This window comes from Panonychus citri, unplaced genomic scaffold, assembly GCF_014898815.1.
Source record: "Panonychus citri isolate SS breed McGregor unplaced genomic scaffold, ASM1489881v1 Contig00045, whole genome shotgun sequence".
Lineage (NCBI taxonomy): Eukaryota > Metazoa > Arthropoda > Arachnida > Trombidiformes > Tetranychidae > Panonychus > Panonychus citri.
The window spans coordinates 347851-369377 of record NW_026515450.1 but is presented as its reverse complement, the minus strand read 5'-3'; the positions used below and the strand labels follow the sequence as shown (position 1 = coordinate 369377).

Genomic DNA, 21527 nt, shown 5'->3' with positions numbered 1-21527 from the left:
AATTCTGCTGTTAGAATAACAGAAGTAAACAGAATTTTGAATTTCTTTTTTTTTTATCTTCTTTTACTTTTAAATGTAACTGTTAATTGTTGTTAATTTGTAGTTAATTAATTTAGTTTTATTTTACATTTTTCTCCACACCATGGATTATATTAAAAAAGCCAAGGTAAGAGTTTAACTTGTGGAATGTAATTGTTGCAAGATGAAAGTCATTTGTTTTCTGAAAATCCATTTACTGTTTGTTACCCAATTCTTGTCATGATTTGGTTGTTTATTTCATTTTCTTAATTGCTATTAATTAACCTGTAACAATTAACGTTTTTAATATATTTTTCATTGTGTTCACCAGTTCAGTTCAATCATATAATTTCTCTGAAATAATTTCTTCATTCAATTTGGATGTTTCTTTGTGTTTCTACTTACGTTTCCATTTATGATGAAGAATAACAAACAATATGGTTGATAAAATGGAATAGAATTTTTTTTGTTCTATTCTTTTTCATTTCCAATTGATTTCTCTAATAATTTTTTTCTCTTTTTTCCTGTCTTTTTTACCTCTCCCTCTCTCTCTCTTCTTGTGGGTGTGTTTGTTTTGTATGATCATGAAACATAAACTACAATTTGTAAAAAAAAAAGGTTGATGGAGTCCGTAAATTGGATCGTTTTAGTTCACAAAATTCTGGTAGCAGTAGATATGGTGCAGTTGCCTCTGGTATTTTAGGAACCCTTTTCCTGACCCCGACTCATCTAATTTTTACCGACACTGATGGTAAACGTGATACATGGATTCTCCATTCTCATTTGGGTACAATTGAAAAATTATCAACCTCTTCGAGTGGAACACCACTTCACCTGAGATGTAAAAATTTTCGCTGTGTTACCTTTGTCATTCCAAAGGAGAAAGATGCCCATGACATATACATTAGCTTGGTACAAATTTCCCAGCCAACCTCAATTAATGATCTATTTTGTTTCCAGTATTCTGCTTTCAATGAAGATCTAGGAAATGATAAATTAACCGCATGGAATAAGTTTAACATTATCAATGAATATAAAAGAATGGGCCTTCCAAATGATGATTGGAGTATAACCGATATTAATGTTGACTATTCTCTTTGTGATACTTATCCACGTTACCTGGTTGTACCTTGTAATGAAAATGAGCAAACCCTACGTGAAAGTGCCACTTTTCGGAGTAAATCTCGAATTCCCGTTTTAACCTATCGTCATACAAATGGAGCAAGTATATGTCGTAGTAGTCAACCTTTACCTGGTTTATATAATACAAGATGTACCGCTGATGAAAGGTTATTAAAATCTATTCTTGCTGCCAATCAAGGATCAAAATGTTTATATGTTGTTGATACAAGACCAATGGTAAGAAATATGAGTTTGACAGTAACAGAAAATGATTGAATAGACAAAGTCAATCATTCATTTAACCCTTACAATTGCAATTTTCTAATCAATATCATTTTTTTTTTGTTACCCTAGATTAATGCTATGGCCAATAAAGCTGCTGGTAAAGGTTACGAAGATAAAACTTACTATGGGAATATTAAACACCATTTTTATGCAATTGAAAATATTCACGTAATGAGATCGAGCTTACAAAAATTAATGGATGGTGAGAGAGTTTCTCATTCTCGCCAGGGAAATCATAATAATCTAAATATCTTCCATGATATAATAGATTTTCATGAAAATGAATTTTCTCCTTGCTTTTTATGCTTTTAATTTTCAACTTCTCTAATTGATTTGTCTGTTTTTTTTCTCTATTCATTTCTTTAGCCTGTGAACTTAAAGTTCTCTCCGTTAATGCCTTTCTAAGTGCCCTAGAAGCTAGTGGTTGGCTTAAGCATATCAAATCGGTTTTAGATGCTGGTCTATTTATTGCCACTTCGGTTCGTGATGGTATCTCTGTGATGGTTCATTGTTCTGATGGTTGGGATCGAACAGCTCAAACTTGTTCCTTAGCTTCAATTTTACTTGATCCTTATTATCGGACAATAGATGGTTTTGAGGCTCTCATTGAGAAAGAATGGTTAGCTTTTGGCCATCGATTTACGATGAGATGTGGTCTTATCCAACAACCCGATCCAAAGCAAATTGCACCCGTTTTCACCCAATTTATTGATTGTGTTTGGCAAATCACTCAACAGTTTCCTTTTGATTTTGAATTTAATGAGAAATTTTTACAAACTCTTCATGATCACGTTTATTCTTGTCAATTTGGTACATTTATTGGTAATTGTGATAAAGAGAGATTTGATTGGATGCTCAAGGAAAACACTTTCTCACTTTGGGCTTTATTCGACGCTGATAGAGCCGAATATGTTAATCCACTTTATTATAAACGACGTTCCATTCCCAATGGACTTTTAGGTTTCCTCGAAATTAATACATGCCCTCAAGTGGTTCGTTTTTGGAGATCAATGTACAATCGATTTGATATTGGAATTCATCCGAGGGAATCAAGTGATGATTTAATTTTTTTTACCTACAAACATATTCAAAGCTTAGAGGATCACATACGATTCTTGGAGGAGGTAATTACAATTATCTTCTATCTGATTTAGTTGTTTTATTTACTTGTATTGTTGATTAACTTTTGTTTCTTTTTGTTTCATTTCCAATAGAATATCAAAGCTCAAGAGGAAAGAATCAAGAAAACGAAACAATCAAACGGTCCAAATTCATCTGATCTGATAGACAAAAATGGGGAAGAGATTGAAGATCTTAATAAGCAATCATTTTTCGGTGATTCATTTGATTCTATTGATTCACCTTTACGAATTGTCCAAGAATGTATGATGAGGCTCGAGGCTAGAATAGCCGCTGGAAAGGAAGCCAACGAATCCAATGGTCTAAATGAGGAAACCTCATCTTCATCCGCTTCCTATGGTAAAGATGATGATTACAACTCGGCGGATGAAGTTGAAACTAACCTTGAGAATCATGGTGCTAATGTAATCATCGGTAAAACGACTAATGGAAAAGCCTTAAGTAAAGAGGAAACAATTGATTCAACTGAAGAATATGTTAATCAATTAGTCTCTTGTATGGAATCTGTTGCTCTCGATTGGCAATCTTTTCGTAACTCGAAAGAGTGTCGAACTTGTTTCTATATATTTAACGAATCTAATGCTCGATTTCACTGTTGGGCTTGTGGACAAATATTTTGTATCCGTTGTATTAAAAAGAAAATGATTCTACCAGGTCATCGTTTAAATCAGCAACAATTAACAAGTGAGAAAACAGATCAACAATCAGAATCATCTTCAGGAAAATTAACTAATCAACAAGATGATTCTTCATCGGGACCAGAGCAATCAACAAACCACAAACACTATGACAATAATAAACAATCAACTGTTGATGTTAATGATTATAATGATTCTGTTTTTAACGATCCATTAGGTGTTAATTTACCTACAGCTGAAACCATTAACACAATTAATAAATCATCATCATCATCAATCACAACGAAACAACAACAAGTAGTCACAAATGAAAATACAATCAACGAATCAACTGTTATCCAAATGGATGAGAAAAAAGTTCCCGTTTGTTTAAATTGTTTCAAAAATATCACCTCAGGTCATTCCATGGATTACAACAATTAACTAAACTCTATCAACAATCAAATCTAATTAAACACTAAACCCCATCATCCATGATTGCCAATTGTCACCAATCAACAAACAAACAAACAACAGTTAATATTATTACACCTTTATCATTATTATTATTTTATTTTAAATTAATACTCTTATAAATATATAATTGATTATAATGATGATAATTAATTTAATCAAATTTAATTATTATCCATATTTAACAAAACAAAAACAAAAACAAAAAATATTATATAAACTGAAAGATTTTATGTATTTTAAATTAAACAAAACTGTTAATAAATTGATTTAAACTAAATTAACACAAACGATTAACTGAATTAAATTAAGAGAAATTAATTGATTTTAAAAGCAAAAAATAAAAATAATAAAGAAACATCGAAAGTAAATCAACAATTAGAACTTTTTTTCCACTCGAACATTAATCAATTCCAATTGTAAGAGTAAACTCTTCGTTGAAGATCAACTAATTGCGCTGTTAGAGAAGCAATTATCGAAGACCAATCAATTTTTTCAATGGGCGATGGGGTTGACCCATTGAGAAGACCATCAACTGACCTTTTGGCGTATAATTTACCTGTCGAATTAGCTAATTGTCGGACAACGACCATGGTACCTTCGAGGGCGACATTGTATGATTCCGAGCCACTGGGAGGGATCATGGCCCAAACCTCGTACATGATTTCCTTGATTAATCGTCTCATATTTGGATCCATCACAATGGTCATTCCAACTTTGATTGCGATGGGAATCAATGGACCACCAGGTAGAAACACGGATAAAGTGGTCAGTGCACCGATCGCGAAATCAATTAACCATTTGTACTTATTGTAGGCACCATAAAACCAATCGACCCAAGTGATCATCCGAGCGATTGTATCCCGACTGAAGACACTGTTGTCACCAAGAATCGAGGTGAACATTGACCGATACTCGTCGACATTTAGACAAATTTTTGTCAACATATCGCTTGAAGTTGTAGGTGTAATTATGCTGCTGTTTGCAACTGGAATCTGTTGACAATCAACTGGAATCAAACCTTAATTGTACCCAAAAAAAGTTAATTGTAAGAAATTGGGAGAAATTTTTTTTTCATTCACTTACCTGGTAGGATGAGTATGATTCCTACGATTGGAATAATTGATTTTGTAGTTAATTTAATCATGATGAAGCGTTAATCACAATACCAAGTGACTGTGTAGTTAATTTGGTTGATCTATCCAACAATTAACTGATTTTAACAACTAACTGAGCTCAATGTTGATGGTTTCCAATTTATTTAAATTGTTTTTTTTTCATCTCATTCTCACTTATTGGTTGCTATTGGATTCTTAATTGTGATTAGTTAATCATCACCATAATTTGGATTATTATTTTATCCTTTTTCCGTTGTTCAATTAATTGTTTATTAGGTTTGTTAACTATTGAGAGTTAGTTAATTGTTTGTTATGATTAAATTACAATTTCCTCTGGAAAAAGTTTAAGCTTTGACAAACTTTTTTTTTTATTACTTTTTAATTGTAAATCATTATATTGTTGGTTAATTTGATTATGATGATGATTCAAAATCTGAAACAATTAAACCCTCTCTATGTTTACCTTAGCGTTAATGAACTTGATTAATTTTACAATTAAATAATCAGTTATTAGTTTACTAGCTCATTTTCAAGGTAAATCATTTGACAAAAAAAATATTACAATCAACAGGTAACAAGGTAACAATTAAGTTGATTAATCATAAACTACCTTGAATTACCCAACTCTTTCACTTTGTAGTTGACAATTATGATTGTTATAGATAATTGAAATACTGAATAAATTAACGTTTAAGCAATTAAGCTTTAATTGTTGAAAGATTTAGGGTTTACAGAATTGGATTAAGCAAAAATATGAAATTGATAAAAAAAACAATAAGATCTTCAATTAAACATGATTAACAATTGCAGATGATGGCAAATGATTAGCAAATTGTTGATTGTGATTAGATGATGGACGATCTTGATGATTATGATGATTAAATTGTCGCTGATTGTTGGTAAAATTAAATAAAGTTGATCCCCAATAGTGTTTAGGTCCAGAGCCGAAATGAAATCGCCATTTAAATGTCTCCGTTGATTGATCATAATACCAATAAACGTTACCAATTAACGCACCGATAATCGTGAATATAATTGATAATAACAACGATAACCACATAATCACCCTGATTAGATCTTGATTAATATCGGGAAAGGCAACAATTGGAATTAAAATGAAGGGTGTAGCAATTAGGAAGGTGACAGCAATTATCAGGACAATTAAGGAAACCGCTTCACAGGTAAATTGGCGATGATAACGAGCCAATGCTTGATCAGGAGTTAATCTGATTCCCGTTGATCCATATTTCCTAATAGTTGATTAACAAAATTAAAAGTAAACAATCAATCATCGTAATGATAGCAATCAAAACAAGCATTATATTGTTGAAGTATATTGAAATTTAAATCATCACCATCATCATCATTAAAGGTTTTATATTAATCCATTAACATGTCAGAGTTAATTTATTCATAGATTTTACAATTAGGTGAAAGTTATTTAAATCATCAAGTTGAGGTAATTAAGTTATTGAGTTAATAAGTTAATCCAGATGAGAGGGTAAAGATTATCATAATTAACTTGTGATTGTGATGTTAAAATATTAAAGGAAATCAACAATTAGCTTATACTTTTTGGATTGATTTCTTGAAATTATTGAATTGTATCAATCAAAATTGATTTACAATCAAAAATGTCAATTTAATACATTTAATAAATTTTCAATATCAAGGATTTTTGTCTCAATTTAATCAACTGTCAATTGTTATTTAAATTGTGACAACTTGTGTTGACAGTTAGTTGATTGTATTTATATTAATATGTTTAAAATTGATTGTCTAGATTGAGAATCAACAATCAACTGTTTTCATTATTTACATAGGAAATTAATCAACCGGCTGATGAACAATCAACAAATTGGATTACAAGAAATTTATTTTCAATTCTAAATCATGATTAACTTTGTAAATTATTGTAAATCATTATGTTCATGATTAGAAACTGATTTACATGGGAACTCATGTAAATCATTTAAATTATTCAATGAAAATAATAAAAATAATATTAAATTACTTTTCCAATCCTAAAGTGAACATTAAATTATGATAATAATTTATTAATATTCAAAATAAATTTCCTCCTATGGTTAAGACTTTGATCATGATTAATAATTAACTTAATTGGGAGGAGCACAGAAAACTACAATTAAGGTGATAACATGATTAACTTGATGCTTTATATTGAGATTAACTGATTTAGTTGATCAAATTTCATTCAATTGATTATCCTCTTTATGAAACTATTGATTAGAATCATTACTTTTTAATCACTTGGTAATCAATTAATTTAATTGTCTTTTCCTTAAGGTTCACAGGTAATAAAAATAACTTTTCATTATTTGGTTGATTAGCTGATCAACCAGTTAATCACAATTAACCCAATCCTTTAATGGTCACTAAAAAAGCACTAATTGTTTCAATAATTTACCTTTCATTGTGATGATCAATTTTGATTGTTGAGATTAATTGTTTACTGTTGATATTATTATGGTTGATTCCTATTAATCCTGTCATGATGATTTAATTGTACATTTAATTACTAGAAAACTACAACAATTAATTAACTGTACCGAGGGAAACAAAAACAGATTACCAATACACTGAATTGAAAAATCAATATATGATTTAAGTTAATTGTGATGATCAAGTGATCAGCACAATAATCAAGTTGATTATGAATGCAAGTTGTAAGTTGATTATTTTAACAATCAAAGTTAACGGAAAAGTCAAGGTTAAGTGTAACTAATTAATTAACTGTAATCGGATCAAAAATTGTTGAGGATAAATTTGAACAAAATTACAATTAAAAATGCCTTTGAGTTAAATTGAACAATCTAATTAATTGTATTGAACATCATACAATTTAAATTGGTTTCGATTGAGAAACCAGAACCAATATTAACCTCCCATTGATTGTTACAACAATTACTATTATTATTAAGATGATCAACAAATCATCATCACCTTTTATACTCAAAAGTGATCAATCAGATTACAAGCAATTTAAATTGTTCATAAACAACAATCAAAGTGAGTCAATTTTAATCAAAAAAAAAACTTATTATTTGACCTTAAATATGAAAACAAGTTAATCTTTTATCATCAGGTAACATCAAGTTTAACCTTAATCCATTTCATCATTATATTGATCAAATTGGTACTCATGATAATCAAATTAGTTGAAAGGTCGTCAAGGTTAAATGATTAATCAATCAACGAGTAAATCAATGTGACAATATCGTTATAATCATTGAATGAAACCATAGATGCAATTATTAGACATTCTAATGATCAATTAATGTATTGGACTGATATTCATGAAAGTGTTTCATGAAATGACACCAAATATTGAGAGGTCATCGGTCAATTATTGATATTTGATGAATTTCTGTCGATAAGAGGATTTGGTTCTGAGAGAGGGAATCGACATTATAATTAGTATGTTAATGGTTCTCGAGCCCCGAGGGCACAGTTTTATCGTAGCTCTTGTGAGTTTGTACTTTGAGGAGTTTGAGATTTGTAATGATTTTATTTTGAGACTCTAATTGGGATGCAATTAATTGCGATTCAATTGTCACCTAATCACTTGTAATTTATTTATTCTGCTCTTTGATAATCTTAATGATAACATTGATTATCATTGGAGTTTAATTGTTAGCAGTTTGTTAGTAGTATTAGTTGGATTAACTTAACACTGATTATAACGAGTGAAACAATTAGACTCTTAGTTAAATTGGTTTGTCAAACTATTTAAGCTGATTGTTACTTTAGCATTGATGATCATGATTGTTAGTCATGATTAACTAAATTGTTGTTGATAAAAAGTTACTATTAATATTGAAAAAACAACATCAAAATTTGGGTCACTGACCATTAACAAGGATCAGGTTAATCAGTTGATAGGAAATTGAGATTAACTGATTGATCAGTTAATCATTATAATCAAAAACAGTTACAATTGACATTCAATCATATGTGAAATGATTTAAATTAAATTGTTATTAAAATGACAACAAGAAAAACCAATTGAAGCAATTGGAGCAATGATAAAGTTATCAAATTGTTTATTGTTGTTGATTAACAATTGAATCAAAGGAAGAAGACAATCAACTAAACAATCGAATCCTCGAATCGTAATCAAAACTAATTGTTGGTTAAAAACAATCAACAGAGGCAAAGATGAGAAAGTATTAGAACTTTTTAGAACCAAACAAGTTCGAGACTCGAAAAAAAAACTCGAAAAGAAATTGAGTAAACATTAGATTCTAATTGAAACAATTTGTTCCAATTTATTTGATTGTTGAGTTTTATTTATAACAAGCAACTGATCATTATTTAATTAGTGAAATAGTTTTGAAATTAATTGTGGAAACTTGGATTCCATTAATGAAATTAACTGACAATTGGATTAAAATTTCATAATGATCAACAAGAAGATCACAGATTATATATAAAAACCCAGATCAGATTAACAATTTACTTCAACTGTGATCAAGTTGATCTAATAAACAATTGATTACTAAATTAACTTGGGACTAAATTTAATCATCATAATGATTATATTCATGATGATCATGGTGATGATAACCCAAATGATTAGTTTAAACATGTAACATGATACGAATCAAATTGAGTTACAATCAAATCATGAATGTTTCCAATGGTGAAGATGATTTTGTTGAAAAAATAAATTTCCAATCAAGATAATCCAGTTGATTATCATCATGAAATCAAGGAAATTTAATAAATTGTCCAAAAATGATAATCAGGCCAAGCAACAATCAAAAGAACATAAAAAAAATATCTCATCACAATTAAAATATTCAATCTATTATGATGCTACTCTACTTTTCATCCTCTTGCCATCTCATCATCTTCCTCTCTCTCTCCATCATCATCATTATCCTAATCTCCATCCTCATCTTCATCTGCATCTTCATCCTTTTATTGTGTTCCAATAAATTAACTGCTGATACTTTTGATTGTTGTTGTTTTTTGTTGATTGATGTGAATACGATTTACTTTTTATGTATCATGTTGGTTAACTGTTATTAGGAAATAAATAATAGATTAGTCAATCAAATCAAATTAATTTCCTACTTGATGATAGTCAACTTGATTTAGATTATAAATTTTTAATCCACTTTTACAGGTATGATTTAATTTTAAAATCATTCGGGATGATTAAAGGATCACAATTTAGTTTTTTTTTCAGCTGATTCAATCAAATTAATCAGCTCAATTTATCATCATGATTAATATTGATTCATTTTTGAAACTTTCTCATGTTTAATTTTAATTGTGTTTACAGGAAATTGATTTTATCCTTAATTGTTTCATTTTGTTTGTTTGTGTGTTTGTTTCAATAACAAAGTTTCAATTGTCTTAATTTGATTACGATTACCAATCAATTGATTGATCAGTTGATTGTGATGATAACGATGGTCATGGTTAATTGTTGTGAGTGTCAGTCTATCAAGGCTTTCAAAGTAATAATTTGTATCAGTTGAAACAATTAAGCTAATGATCAGATAATATAAAAGTTTTAAAATTGACAAACTAAATTAGTTAAATTGTTGTAATTTGACAAACTAATCAAGGTTGATCTAATGATAGACATTTATTATTTTTCCTCAGTTTCCTTAATCAGTTAATCAGATGAAATTAAGTTAATGATGATCAAAAAATAAACCACAAACAATTAACCTGAACAATTGTTTTTACTTTGTTGATGTTTGTTGTTGTTGTTGTTGTTGTTAATGAAATGATTAGTTAATCGTGACAATTAACATGATCAACAATTTATTTTAAGATGAATTAGCAAGTTAATGTTTTTTGTTTACTACAATCAAGTTAATTATTTTACTTTAAACAACAGAGTGTTAAATTGATTATCATTATAAAACCAACATGTTAATTGTTAAAAATTTAATTTTTTTTTTCATAAACCATTGAGTCTTGAAACAATTTAGTTAATTGAAAACAAAACAGACCCGGAAGTTTTTGTTAATCATTTAAAAATGATACATTCACAAGTAACCAACGATTAACAATCAACAGCTAGTTAATAAATCACAATCAAAGCAAATATCAAAACAATCAACAGTAACAATTAACAATTAACAGCAACAACAAACTTAATCATAATTCAAATCAACTCATCCTAATAATTGAAAAGCTTTTAAAAAAATCGGAAAAACAAAAAAATTAGCTTCTTCAATGTTCACAATTAAAATTAATTCAGTTTCATCAAATTGCGTGATTAATAAAATCAAAAGTAACAGGAAATGTTATCACAATTAACTTTCTTAATTGATATTAAAAAACTAACACATTAACTAAATCAAAAGATACACACAAAGTCAATCTCATTGATTGCAAAGCTCATCTCTTTGTAAATCGTTAACAATTAAGGTTAATTGTCGAGAAGAGAGTTAAAAATATAATAAACAATTAAAAACAAAATGGCAGAAGAAAAAAACGAAACTTGAAACAATTAACATTTCCTGTTGATTTGAAAAGGAAAGATAATTAGATTAATCAAAACACCCAAAGTGAAATTGATCTGGATGGTTAATTGTTTGGAAAATTATTAACTAGATTTACTTTTGCAATGGGAATTGCAATTGATTGTAATTAGTTATGTTTTGTTTTCTCGTTTAAATTGTTCAACAATTTATCCTAATACATTTGTTACACTAGATAATTAAGGTTGTTGGTCGGATTCAAGGTGAATTCAGTAAATAGTAAAGGTTATCTCAATATCTACATGAATGAAAAAAGTTCATTGAAGAGGAAAAGGTTTTGATGGTTGGAGACTGGGTGATGATTTAAACTAGATACAAGTTAATGGGTGAAATTAAATTGTTTAATTACAAGGATAAACTTATATACACACGTATATACGTGTACACAGAAAACTGAATCAACTAAATTACCTTGATTGTTGGTTAAGATGATTGCAAGAAATAAACTAAATCATATTGTGACCTTAAAAATATTTTCAACGGTTGGTTAGATTGGAGGGTAAACATTTTGCCAACGACAATCAAAGTTAATTGTTGTATACTAGTATTGTTGTTGGTTAAACTTATTTTTCACTCACTCGAGTTAACCAAGCAATTAACCATCTCAACCAACGTTAATTTAATCAAAACTACTTTTCTATTTGATTCTATCATCTGTCTATTATCATAATTGTTGTTGCTCAGTGAATACGATTAATGGATTATATTGAATTAGGATTCTAATCATAGAGATATTATTATTCTAGTTTATCATAAAATTGAATATTAATCGGAAGAGAGAGAGAGAACTTTTTTTGTTCGAATTCTTTTTCTCGAATATGAATTTCGTCCAATTGATTAGTTAATTGTGGATTTACCTTTGAGACTTTGCCTGGTGATAAATGGTTTTCATTGATGAATTATAATCCATCTGATTGGCAACTAAAATCACTTCACTTGAATTCTTACAATGTCTCCAAGTAGTTTTACCATTTGATTGTTGATTTAATTGTTGTAAATTTTTGTAACCTGTTGAATCGTTAGTTAACATAGTTGATGATGATGAGCAGCCTATTGGTGATGATGAAGATGAGGATGATGGTGATGATTGTTGTCCATGATTAATTGTATCCAACCTCTTGTAGCCATTGGTTTGATTGTCGTTGGTTAATTTTGATTGAGCGGTTGGTGAAATCATTGAGATTGTTGATTTTTTGTTCATTTGATTGTGTTGATTGTTTGATAATTTAGTTTGACCATTAACATGAAGACGAAGGACATTAGGATCTGTGTTTGACACTTGATTGTTGGCATTAATTGTTGTTGATGATAAAGAGATTGGTAGTATTGGCAGTTTTTTATCAGACCATAATCCGTATAGATTATGAAGATGAGTGTTTGGACAATCAGGGTCAGTACAATTGATTTGTTTACATTTAATTGACTGAGCTGAGAGTCGAGGTAAAAGAATGACCTTTTCAGATGAAGATGATGATGATCGTGACAAAGGTGAGTTACCTGAGTGATTAGATGCCGATGAAGCACCACGATTAACCATAATCTGGTTGAGAGCATCGGATGAAAGTGAACATGGCCTTTCGTTAAGTGCCCATGTTAACGGATTAGTTTTACCTTGGATTAAGCCCTTGGGCTGATTATTTTGGGGGAAAAGTCGATGATGCCTATGGGGATAAAAGTTATTCTTTAACAGGTCAACCTTACCCGGTGATGCTAATGGTCCAACAATATCTTCAGTCTCTTCGTTAAGATCATCATCTTCATCTTCATCATCACCAGGTAATGATTCCAGGTCAGCTAGTTCATCAATTATTTCATCTTCATCAGGATGGACATATAAAGATGTCACATTCTGATAAGATCCACCGCCTTTATCGGCAAATGACCCATCGATATTACCGACACGTTGTTTATGATAAGTATCACCATTGACAATACTTTGGACAGTTTTACTTAATTCATCTTCACCCCCACCAATACCCTCACTGTCATCATCTCCGTCACCTTCATCTTCATCAAACTTCATCATATCCGCTGATTTAGTAAACACTTTAGTCCGAGAGGTTAATCCACCATCTAAACCATAATGACCATTGGTTATCATGGATAAACTGTTAACATTGGATGATCCGAAGGCACCTTTAACCATAGTCATGATTAGAAAGTTAATCAACTACAATTAGATGAAAAAAAAGGTTAAATATTACAAATTCACTGGTAGCACAACAATTAAGAAGATGATTTAAGATCAAAATGATTTCGATTGAGACACTTACATGATGAACGTTAATCGAAACTGTTAGTTGAAAGTAACGAAAAAAACGAAACGAAAATGAAAAATTTAAAATGTCACTTTTTCTGTTATTCGTCTAATTGATTGACCATTTAATCCAGATAAATTGTTCACCAAATGATCAGCTAATTGTAAACAATCAACAAATTGTTAAGTTTACAATAAGAGAGCAAAAACTAAAGAGAGAGAAAGAAAAAAAAAGATAAAAATGAAGGAGGAAGAAAAAGTTGAGGATAGAAAAGAAAATGAAAAAAAAGGTTGGACTTACGAAAGAAAAAAAGAAAGAAAAGAGACAAATTCGAATACTAGAGAGAGAGAGAGAGAGAGAGAGTTTATCTTCCTTATCTTCATCATCATCTTATCGTCATTAAGATTATCTTGTTAATCTTAAGGCCTAAAAATATCTTCCAATATCTTCCTGGTTTTCTGGTTAACTTTTTGGGTTCTCAATCCAATGTTACCCTTGGAAAGATTTTCCCTCTTTTTTTTGCTTCTAATTGTTAAGAAGTTAATTGTTTATGAGTCACAATTAGTTAATTGATTGTTTATGCAAAATCTCATTACCGGATATGTATCAAAAATTAGTGAGCGAAACAATTAATTAGACTTTGCTTTGAAATTTTGCTAATTAGATTTATCAATTATCGTTGTAAGTTATTATTCATGGAAAGAAATTACAATTGTTTATAATTATTTACAGAGTTAATTGTTGATTGTAATCATTTCTACAATTAACAAATTTATTATGTGAAAACTCAAGTGTAACAATTAAAATTTTCTTGTGTAAAGATCTAAATTAGGCCAACAATCAATTACTGTCTCTATGTGGTGACAATCAAATAGTCATTGTAAATTGTGTCTCTAATTTTGATTGATTAACTGGATAATCTGGATTGATATATTGGTAACAATAAGTTATAGTGATTAATGATGATTTAATTTGATTATTGAAAATTAATCTAAGGGGAGAGGGAAAGAATTACCGATTCGAAAGAAAGAAGAGAAAAAAAAAAGTTCTAATAACAAATTCGACAGAAACTTTTCATCCCCTTTTCTATGTTAATATCATTTCTATCTGATGGAGATTAACAAATGAATCAATCTACTTGAGCATGGAAAAGTATAGTAGTTATCAAATTGAAGATTCGATGAGAAAAAAAAGTTCTGAGTTGTGATTCGATTCTGATCAGAATCAAACCTTGCGCAGATTAAAATTCACAATCAAATTAGAGTTGATATTTCAATCATTTTGATTGTAACAACGAAACAAGTAACAATCAACAATCATTGGAATAGTAAAAAAAGTTTTCTGATTGTTGAAAATTTTTCATGATTTCAATGTTTCAGAATTCAAATCATGAACCAAGTAAATCAATCCAACAAAATTGAACCAAAATTGAGATGACAAACTAATCAGATGAGCTAACTAACCAACCAGATCAACTATCATGAACTTATATCTAAATTAAAGTGATTTAATTAACCATACAGTTAATCGTTTGCTTTCAAAATCAGTTGACAATCAATTTCCAATTCTAATTACTGAATTAATCACCATGGAAACTTTTTCCAATAAGTGTTGCCTTTGTGTTTCCCTGCAAAAAGGAGTCATGGCTTATGGAATCTTATCATTGGTAAGTTTAATTGGAAGATGATTAAAGTTAATCATCATAATCCTAAATCCTTTTCTCCACGATAATTAACCTTAATCATCTTTCAATTGTATCACAATCACAATCCTCAATCTTATTACCATGTTAATCTCAAGCCCGATGCTGATAAAATCAATCAATTTATGTTTCATCATCATTTAATCAAATTGTTTCCATTTACAATTTAATCAATGATAATCAGTGAATACTAATTGTGTTTGATTGGTGGAAAACATGAAATTATATTTATATATCTAAATTAATAAATTCCCATGGTGATTTATTATACCAACATAATGAACAATTTGTTGATAAATATTATTATAAGGTAACAATTAAGTTATTAATCATGATGATGAGCACCATTATATTTCATAATAACTCATTTTTCAGAGTCAAAAGTTATCATGAATATAATCACTTTTCCCCATGATAAATATCATCTTAGAACTTTTTTTTCCTCGATTCCGTTCAAGTCTATTAACAATAGGTGAACGATAACAATGATGATAATGATGCTAATATTTTTATCATCATCTTAAGTTGATGATGATGATGATGATCAATAATTGACTTATATTTACATGAATTTCATATATTTATTTTATATTCACGAATATGAGTTAATATGAATTTTTATTCCTTTCCAAGTGTTAGAACTTTTTTGCTCTCGATTCTTAGCTTTCGAATATAATTTTTTTTCTTCTTTATTTCTTTCCTCTACTTCCTAAGTAAAGTGTTCTGAAACTTTTATTGTTATACTATCGTTTGTATTATGTATATAAATATGTAAGTTCGAGAAGGGGAAGATAAGTTCTAGGGAGAGAGAGAAAGTTTCGAGAACAATAATAATAATAATAAGAGAAGAATATTATCTCAAGAAACCTTATCGAATTAATAACATGATATAATCGTGTTTCCTTCTTCCCACTTCTCGAATTTTATATAAGTTCTGTATGAGTTTTTCTCGAAACTTTTGGTCGAATTTTCTTTTACTCATCATTCTAATACCTTCATCTTTTTGTTTTTTACTTTTCTCATTAGAACATTTTTCTTTTTCTTTTTCGAATGATATTAGACCAAGAATTAATCTCTCTCACTCTGTTTCTTCATTATCTGATGTTTGGAACTTTAAAGTTTAGAACATTTTTTTGTTCCATTTCTCTTGAGTTCGATATTTGATTCGTTTTCGAGTAATTCTTAATCCTCGCAAAGTTTTTCTATCAAATAAGTGAAAGATAAATTACAGATTCCAATTCGATTTTAACACTGAAATGATTGGAGTGAAATTCGATGTGAATTTCATCTACATGTATCATATTTTGCTTTCCAAAGGTTAGAACTTTTCTTCTTCTCGAATATGAGGAAAAAAATTTTCTCCCTGATGAAAAAAAAATCACAAACATCACTTTCAATGAATCAAATTCATATCATGTATTCAATATTCTTATCATGGTAAACACATTATTCATTGAGAATGAAAATTTCAATTCACCAGAAGAAAAGAGAGTTACAAAAATAGAATGGCAAAAAAAAGTTCTAACTATTAAAGGTTCGAAATATTCGAGATTTTCACTTTTTAATCTTCCCTCCATCAAGGTAAGTTCATCTTTCCTTTTATCATCAACAACTCCACGTTGATTGTTGATCAATGTTCAACATGTTGTTGATTACAAATCAAATTTATCAACAACTTTTGTTCAGGTGAATCCCATGAAACTAACATGTAGTATTCAAGTGTCTGAACTTTCACCATCATGACGTAGATTCAATTTCAATCATATTTTTCATCATGTTTACTTTTTTTTCAAAGTTGTTACCATGATAATGATGTCAATCTACTGGTGATAAACTAATTTCAAGTTGATTGTTTTCATGAGAAGATGAAAAAAAAATATCATCAACTATTTAATTAAATTCATGTTGCAATTACCATGAAAAATTTGATACAAATGCCCTCAAGGAAAACCTCTAAGCAATAATATTCATAGCATTTCATATATATGTCATATTAATACATTCAGCTCAGGGAATGAACTTTTTTAAATTCCAATTTTTTTTCCTATCAAATTGACCATTTGGTCACTCTGGTCATTCTGATGATTATCATTAACTTTTTACTTTATGATTGTTGGTTAATGTGATATTTTTTTATTGAATCGGTTCTTGAAAGTATTCAGTTGATCATGATGGGTTATTATCATTGAGATGATCATCATCATGATCATTATCATGGCTTATGATTGTTATTATTATCGTTTCCTACTGAGCCATTATCATCACAATCTGAGAATCTATCATTAGTTTAATTCTGATGCTCAGATTACCTTAGATTATGATCTTAAAGTTCTGGAACTTTGGATTGATCATTTTGATTTCCATGCAACTGAACTTTTATATACTGAACTTCTAAATTTCGATTTTAACTCTTTTATTTTTCCACCATTACACTTTATGATTCTTGAAACTCGACGAGAGATAATTTGATGAGAAAAGTTTTTTGTTTTCTTCCAATCTAATCAAGATTATTGCAGAGATTTCATGAGCTCTTTTAATGAACATGAGTATTATCCTGAATTGGAAATGAATCAATTACATTTCCAACCAAAATGAACAGAATTGAATCAATCTGAACAGAATTCAGAGAATCATCTGATTCCCATGAGTATATATATTCATACGTAATCAGAATTAACAGCAATCAACTAATTGTTTTGTTTTTCTTTCACATGATCAACACAATTAATTACATTTTCATCCTCTCGGAGTGAATCATTGAACCTGATTTAATATTTCAACTCAGATTGAAAGTTCACCATCACCATGATGAAAATTTTTCCTCCCAATTCCAATATCTATCATCACAATTTGATTCAATTATAACTAATCAAAAGGTGACCCAAAAAATTGTACTCATTTCAAAGGTTAAATATTATCATTCAGAACTTATCATGATGCTGATGAATTGGAATATGAATATTTATCGGAATTCATTTCAGAATTTTCTGATCGTCTCTGTTTCCGATTCGGAAAAAATTTTCCTTCCATTGAAAGTTAACAAAGGAAAATCCTTTCACCATGATAAAGAGATTCAGTTTCATGATAAAAAAAGATGAGAATTATATCTCATTAATATTGTAACAATTTCTAAACAATTTATTTTCAATTGTTGACAATTTAGATTGACAATCAATGGAAAACAAACAATAGCTTAATGAAGACAGAAAAGTAAATTCATCATTCAATTTAAATCTCTCATATTAATGAATTGGAGTTGAATTGTTTTCCTTAATCAATACAAATCAAATTGTTACAATTAACCAAACAATATTTAAATTGGCAATTCGTTAACCTTAATTTTCAGAGCAAATTAAATGTTATCATTTTAAAATAAACTTTACCCTTTAACTGATTTAATTTTCAAACTGCTAATCATCACAATTAATCACGATTCACAATTAATTCGTTGAGATATAAACAGTTTTAAATCAATGAATCTCATGTTGTGATTAGAATCGAGATAAATTGTTTAATTGATTAACTTTTATCAAGTTAATTGAATTCCTTTAGTAATAAATGTTGATTGAGAAAACGAAATGTTATCAACTTAATTCATTGAATGTGTTAACATTTACAATTAGAACATTTTGACTTCCAAGTTGAAATAATAACCAAAGTTCTGGAACATTGAATCATTTCCTCATACTCATGAGTATCAATATCTTCATCTCTTGTTGTTATTATTACATTAGGAACCCATAGGAAAGTTAATATGATTGATATTGATAAGATTCAGTCAACTTTTATCATGATGATTTTCATGATTTTCAGCTCAAATCTGAAAGATATGAGATTCATGATATGAACAATAAACCCTTCTGATTCATTCATGGTAATTGTTATCAATTATCATGGTGAATAGATTGAATCTTTATCTGGATTCAGTGTTACCTTTTCATTATTTTCATCATGATGATGATTAAAATGATTATTATACTTGTTGAATTATTATAATGATCATAAACTAATGAAATAGTGATTATCAAGATCAAATATTTGATTTGATTGTTAGTATTATTGTGTTGTAAGGTTCAATTGTTATCATTTACACTTAGATTGTATCTAATTGTTATGTATTTATCTGATTATCATCAAGATTGTTGTTAATCATAAACTATTAAATGGTTACAAGCTGATTAAATTGATTATCATTGCCCAAGGTTATGGGGTTTTTATTTCAATTTTAATTCAGTTCTACATGATAATTAATTAAATTGTCTCTATTTTTGGGTTTATTGATTTTCGATAAGTAATTTAGAGTGAAAATAAAAAGTTCTAATTCTCGAACTGTTATTAGAACTCATTGATAACAAGGTTACTTTTGTGGTATCAATTTTTGACGAGAAAATTTAACAAGATAATCACAATTCAATCGAGAATTGATAGGAAGAGAGAGAGAGAGAGAGATCGCAAGTTCGACGATTCCGAGTTAGAACTTTTTTATATTTCTTATCATTCATCTCTTTCGTTCTAGTTTATTGTTACAATGTTTTATTTATTTGGAAACTAGAATAATGATAACGATAAAAATCCTTCTGGTGTTATATTGAATTTCGATGTTGTAAAAGTAGAACTTTTTTACTTTTTGTTTTATTCATTTTCTTTTATTTTCTCGTCGAAATTTCGATAAAATTTCACCTGGGAGTTTTCTAAATGAACATATGAACTAGATCTCTCTCTCTCTCTCTCTCTCTCTCTCTCTCAATCTAGACACTTAATAAATTGAATGTCATGTACACTATGAAGAAAAGAGCTTATTATTATTCAGAATTTCAATGAATTTAGAATAAAGTTTTTCTTCGTTTTCATTATTTTCATCTTCGATTCAATGTTTTCTTTTTCTTTTTGTTTTACTCTCAAAACTCCAACAGATTTACTATTGTACAGTTGTTACCGGTGGAACAATCTGGGCATCGAGTGAGAAAATTTTCGGTAAGAATATCGATTATATGCAAAATAGAACGTTTTTTTCAATTCTATTATTCATATCGAACATTTTTTCATATATAATCTCAGGTATTATATCATTAGGATTCATGGTGATCTTTTTTTGTACACTGAGCTTATTATCATCAGTATTATTAATCATAGGAGTTTGTGTTGTAAGTAAAAGTTAATTGCTCATCAACAATTTAACTGAATATCAAATTTATCTGGACTTCGATGTCACTTGGGATTTTATTATCATAGGAAAGTAGAAGGATGTTTCTACCCTGGATCATGGTGATACCCTGTACCAATGGATTAACAATTATTCATACATTTATCAATAATTCATTGGTAATTATTATCATTTTCTCGTTGGATTGATCAACTATTGGCCAATCAGTTTTAATTGCTTGTGTTTCTTAGGAGGAGATGCATCCAAATGAAGATGGACCCAAAGGGAACCTTGGCTTTGATTTTATTATATTTCTAATCTTCTCTTATGGTATTTGTTGTACTCTCATGTTACATAGGAAAATATCGTCCACAAAAACCTCTCACAGAGGAAAATTCATCTTACCTGTAAAGGTAAATTTCTTTATCGAAAACAAAATGATAATTAACTTGTTCTTTTCTCTTTCTAGCAAAATAATATAATCCTACCTGAGAGTAATCGTATTAATACCGATAACTCACCGACTCTGTCAAAGGTTACGATTGATAATTCATGTGGTAAGAACTTTTTATCCTATCGAACTTTTCGATTTTTTAATTCCATCTCTCTCTCTCTCCATCTTTTAGCCGAACCAAGTTCTCCGACGACTTGTCACATTTTCCTTGGAATTGATTAACTATAATTATTGAGAAAATAACCAAAAGATAATCTGTTAATCGTTGATTAGTAAAATTAATTTTCCATTTTATATATTACTGTTTATTTCCCTTGTGATTAATATCAAACTTTTCAATAAAACTAAAGTTTATCTGATCGGATTAATAAAAAAAATTATCCATCAAAATGATGACGAAAAAAATGAATAATAATAAGCATTTGTTATCAAGTGTAACTAAAATAATTATTAAAATATATGAATATTATTCTTGTTGAAATTAAAACTTATCAAGAGTATTGAATATGAAAAAAGTGAAAATAATAATAAATTCGTGATTTTCAAATTCGAAACTCGAGATGGCGCCACAAGGCTCGAACTTTGAATCTCTTTCTTTTTCTCTTTCTCTTTTCGGATTTTTCTTCACTTGAAATTTCAGTGATTCGGTTCAGCTTGGTAACTATTACT

The 21527-nt window shown here is 28.9% G+C and overlaps 4 protein-coding genes across 4 annotated transcripts; 2 read left to right on the top strand and 2 right to left on the bottom strand.

Annotated features, from left to right (window-relative positions):
• Positions 1–20: 20 nt before the first annotated feature.
• On the top strand, positions 21–3936 carry LOC128398147 (myotubularin-related protein 6-like). The gene is made up of 5 exons (XM_053358974.1): positions 21–166; positions 637–1377; positions 1495–1627; positions 1792–2549; positions 2640–3936. The coding sequence occupies exons 1-5, from the start codon at positions 143–145 to the stop codon at positions 3624–3626; spliced, it is 2643 nt and encodes an 880-aa protein (XP_053214949.1). The 5' UTR covers positions 21–142; the 3' UTR covers positions 3627–3936.
• Positions 3791–4903, bottom strand: LOC128398165 (uncharacterized). The gene is made up of 2 exons (XM_053358994.1): positions 4743–4903; positions 3791–4677 (listed from the first exon to the last, which is right to left on the bottom strand). The coding sequence occupies exons 1-2, from the start codon at positions 4801–4803 to the stop codon at positions 4064–4066; spliced, it is 675 nt and encodes a 224-aa protein (XP_053214969.1). The 5' UTR covers positions 4804–4903; the 3' UTR covers positions 3791–4063.
• A 554-nt stretch (positions 4904–5457) lies between these two features.
• On the bottom strand, positions 5458–13762 carry LOC128398169 (uncharacterized). The gene is made up of 3 exons (XM_053358999.1): positions 13575–13762; positions 12159–13471; positions 5458–6024 (listed from the first exon to the last, which is right to left on the bottom strand). The coding sequence occupies exons 2-3, from the start codon at positions 13451–13453 to the stop codon at positions 5562–5564; spliced, it is 1758 nt and encodes a 585-aa protein (XP_053214974.1). The 5' UTR covers positions 13454–13471; positions 13575–13762; the 3' UTR covers positions 5458–5561.
• A 1073-nt stretch (positions 13763–14835) lies between these two features.
• Positions 14836–21414, top strand: LOC128398139 (uncharacterized). The gene is made up of 7 exons (XM_053358968.1): positions 14836–15225; positions 20175–20235; positions 20320–20405; positions 20494–20583; positions 20656–20817; positions 20874–20961; positions 21031–21414. Exons 1-7 carry the CDS (start codon positions 15148–15150, stop codon positions 21078–21080), a joined length of 615 nt encoding a protein of 204 aa, XP_053214943.1. The 5' UTR covers positions 14836–15147; the 3' UTR covers positions 21081–21414.
• The last annotated feature ends 113 nt before the right edge of the window (positions 21415–21527 follow it).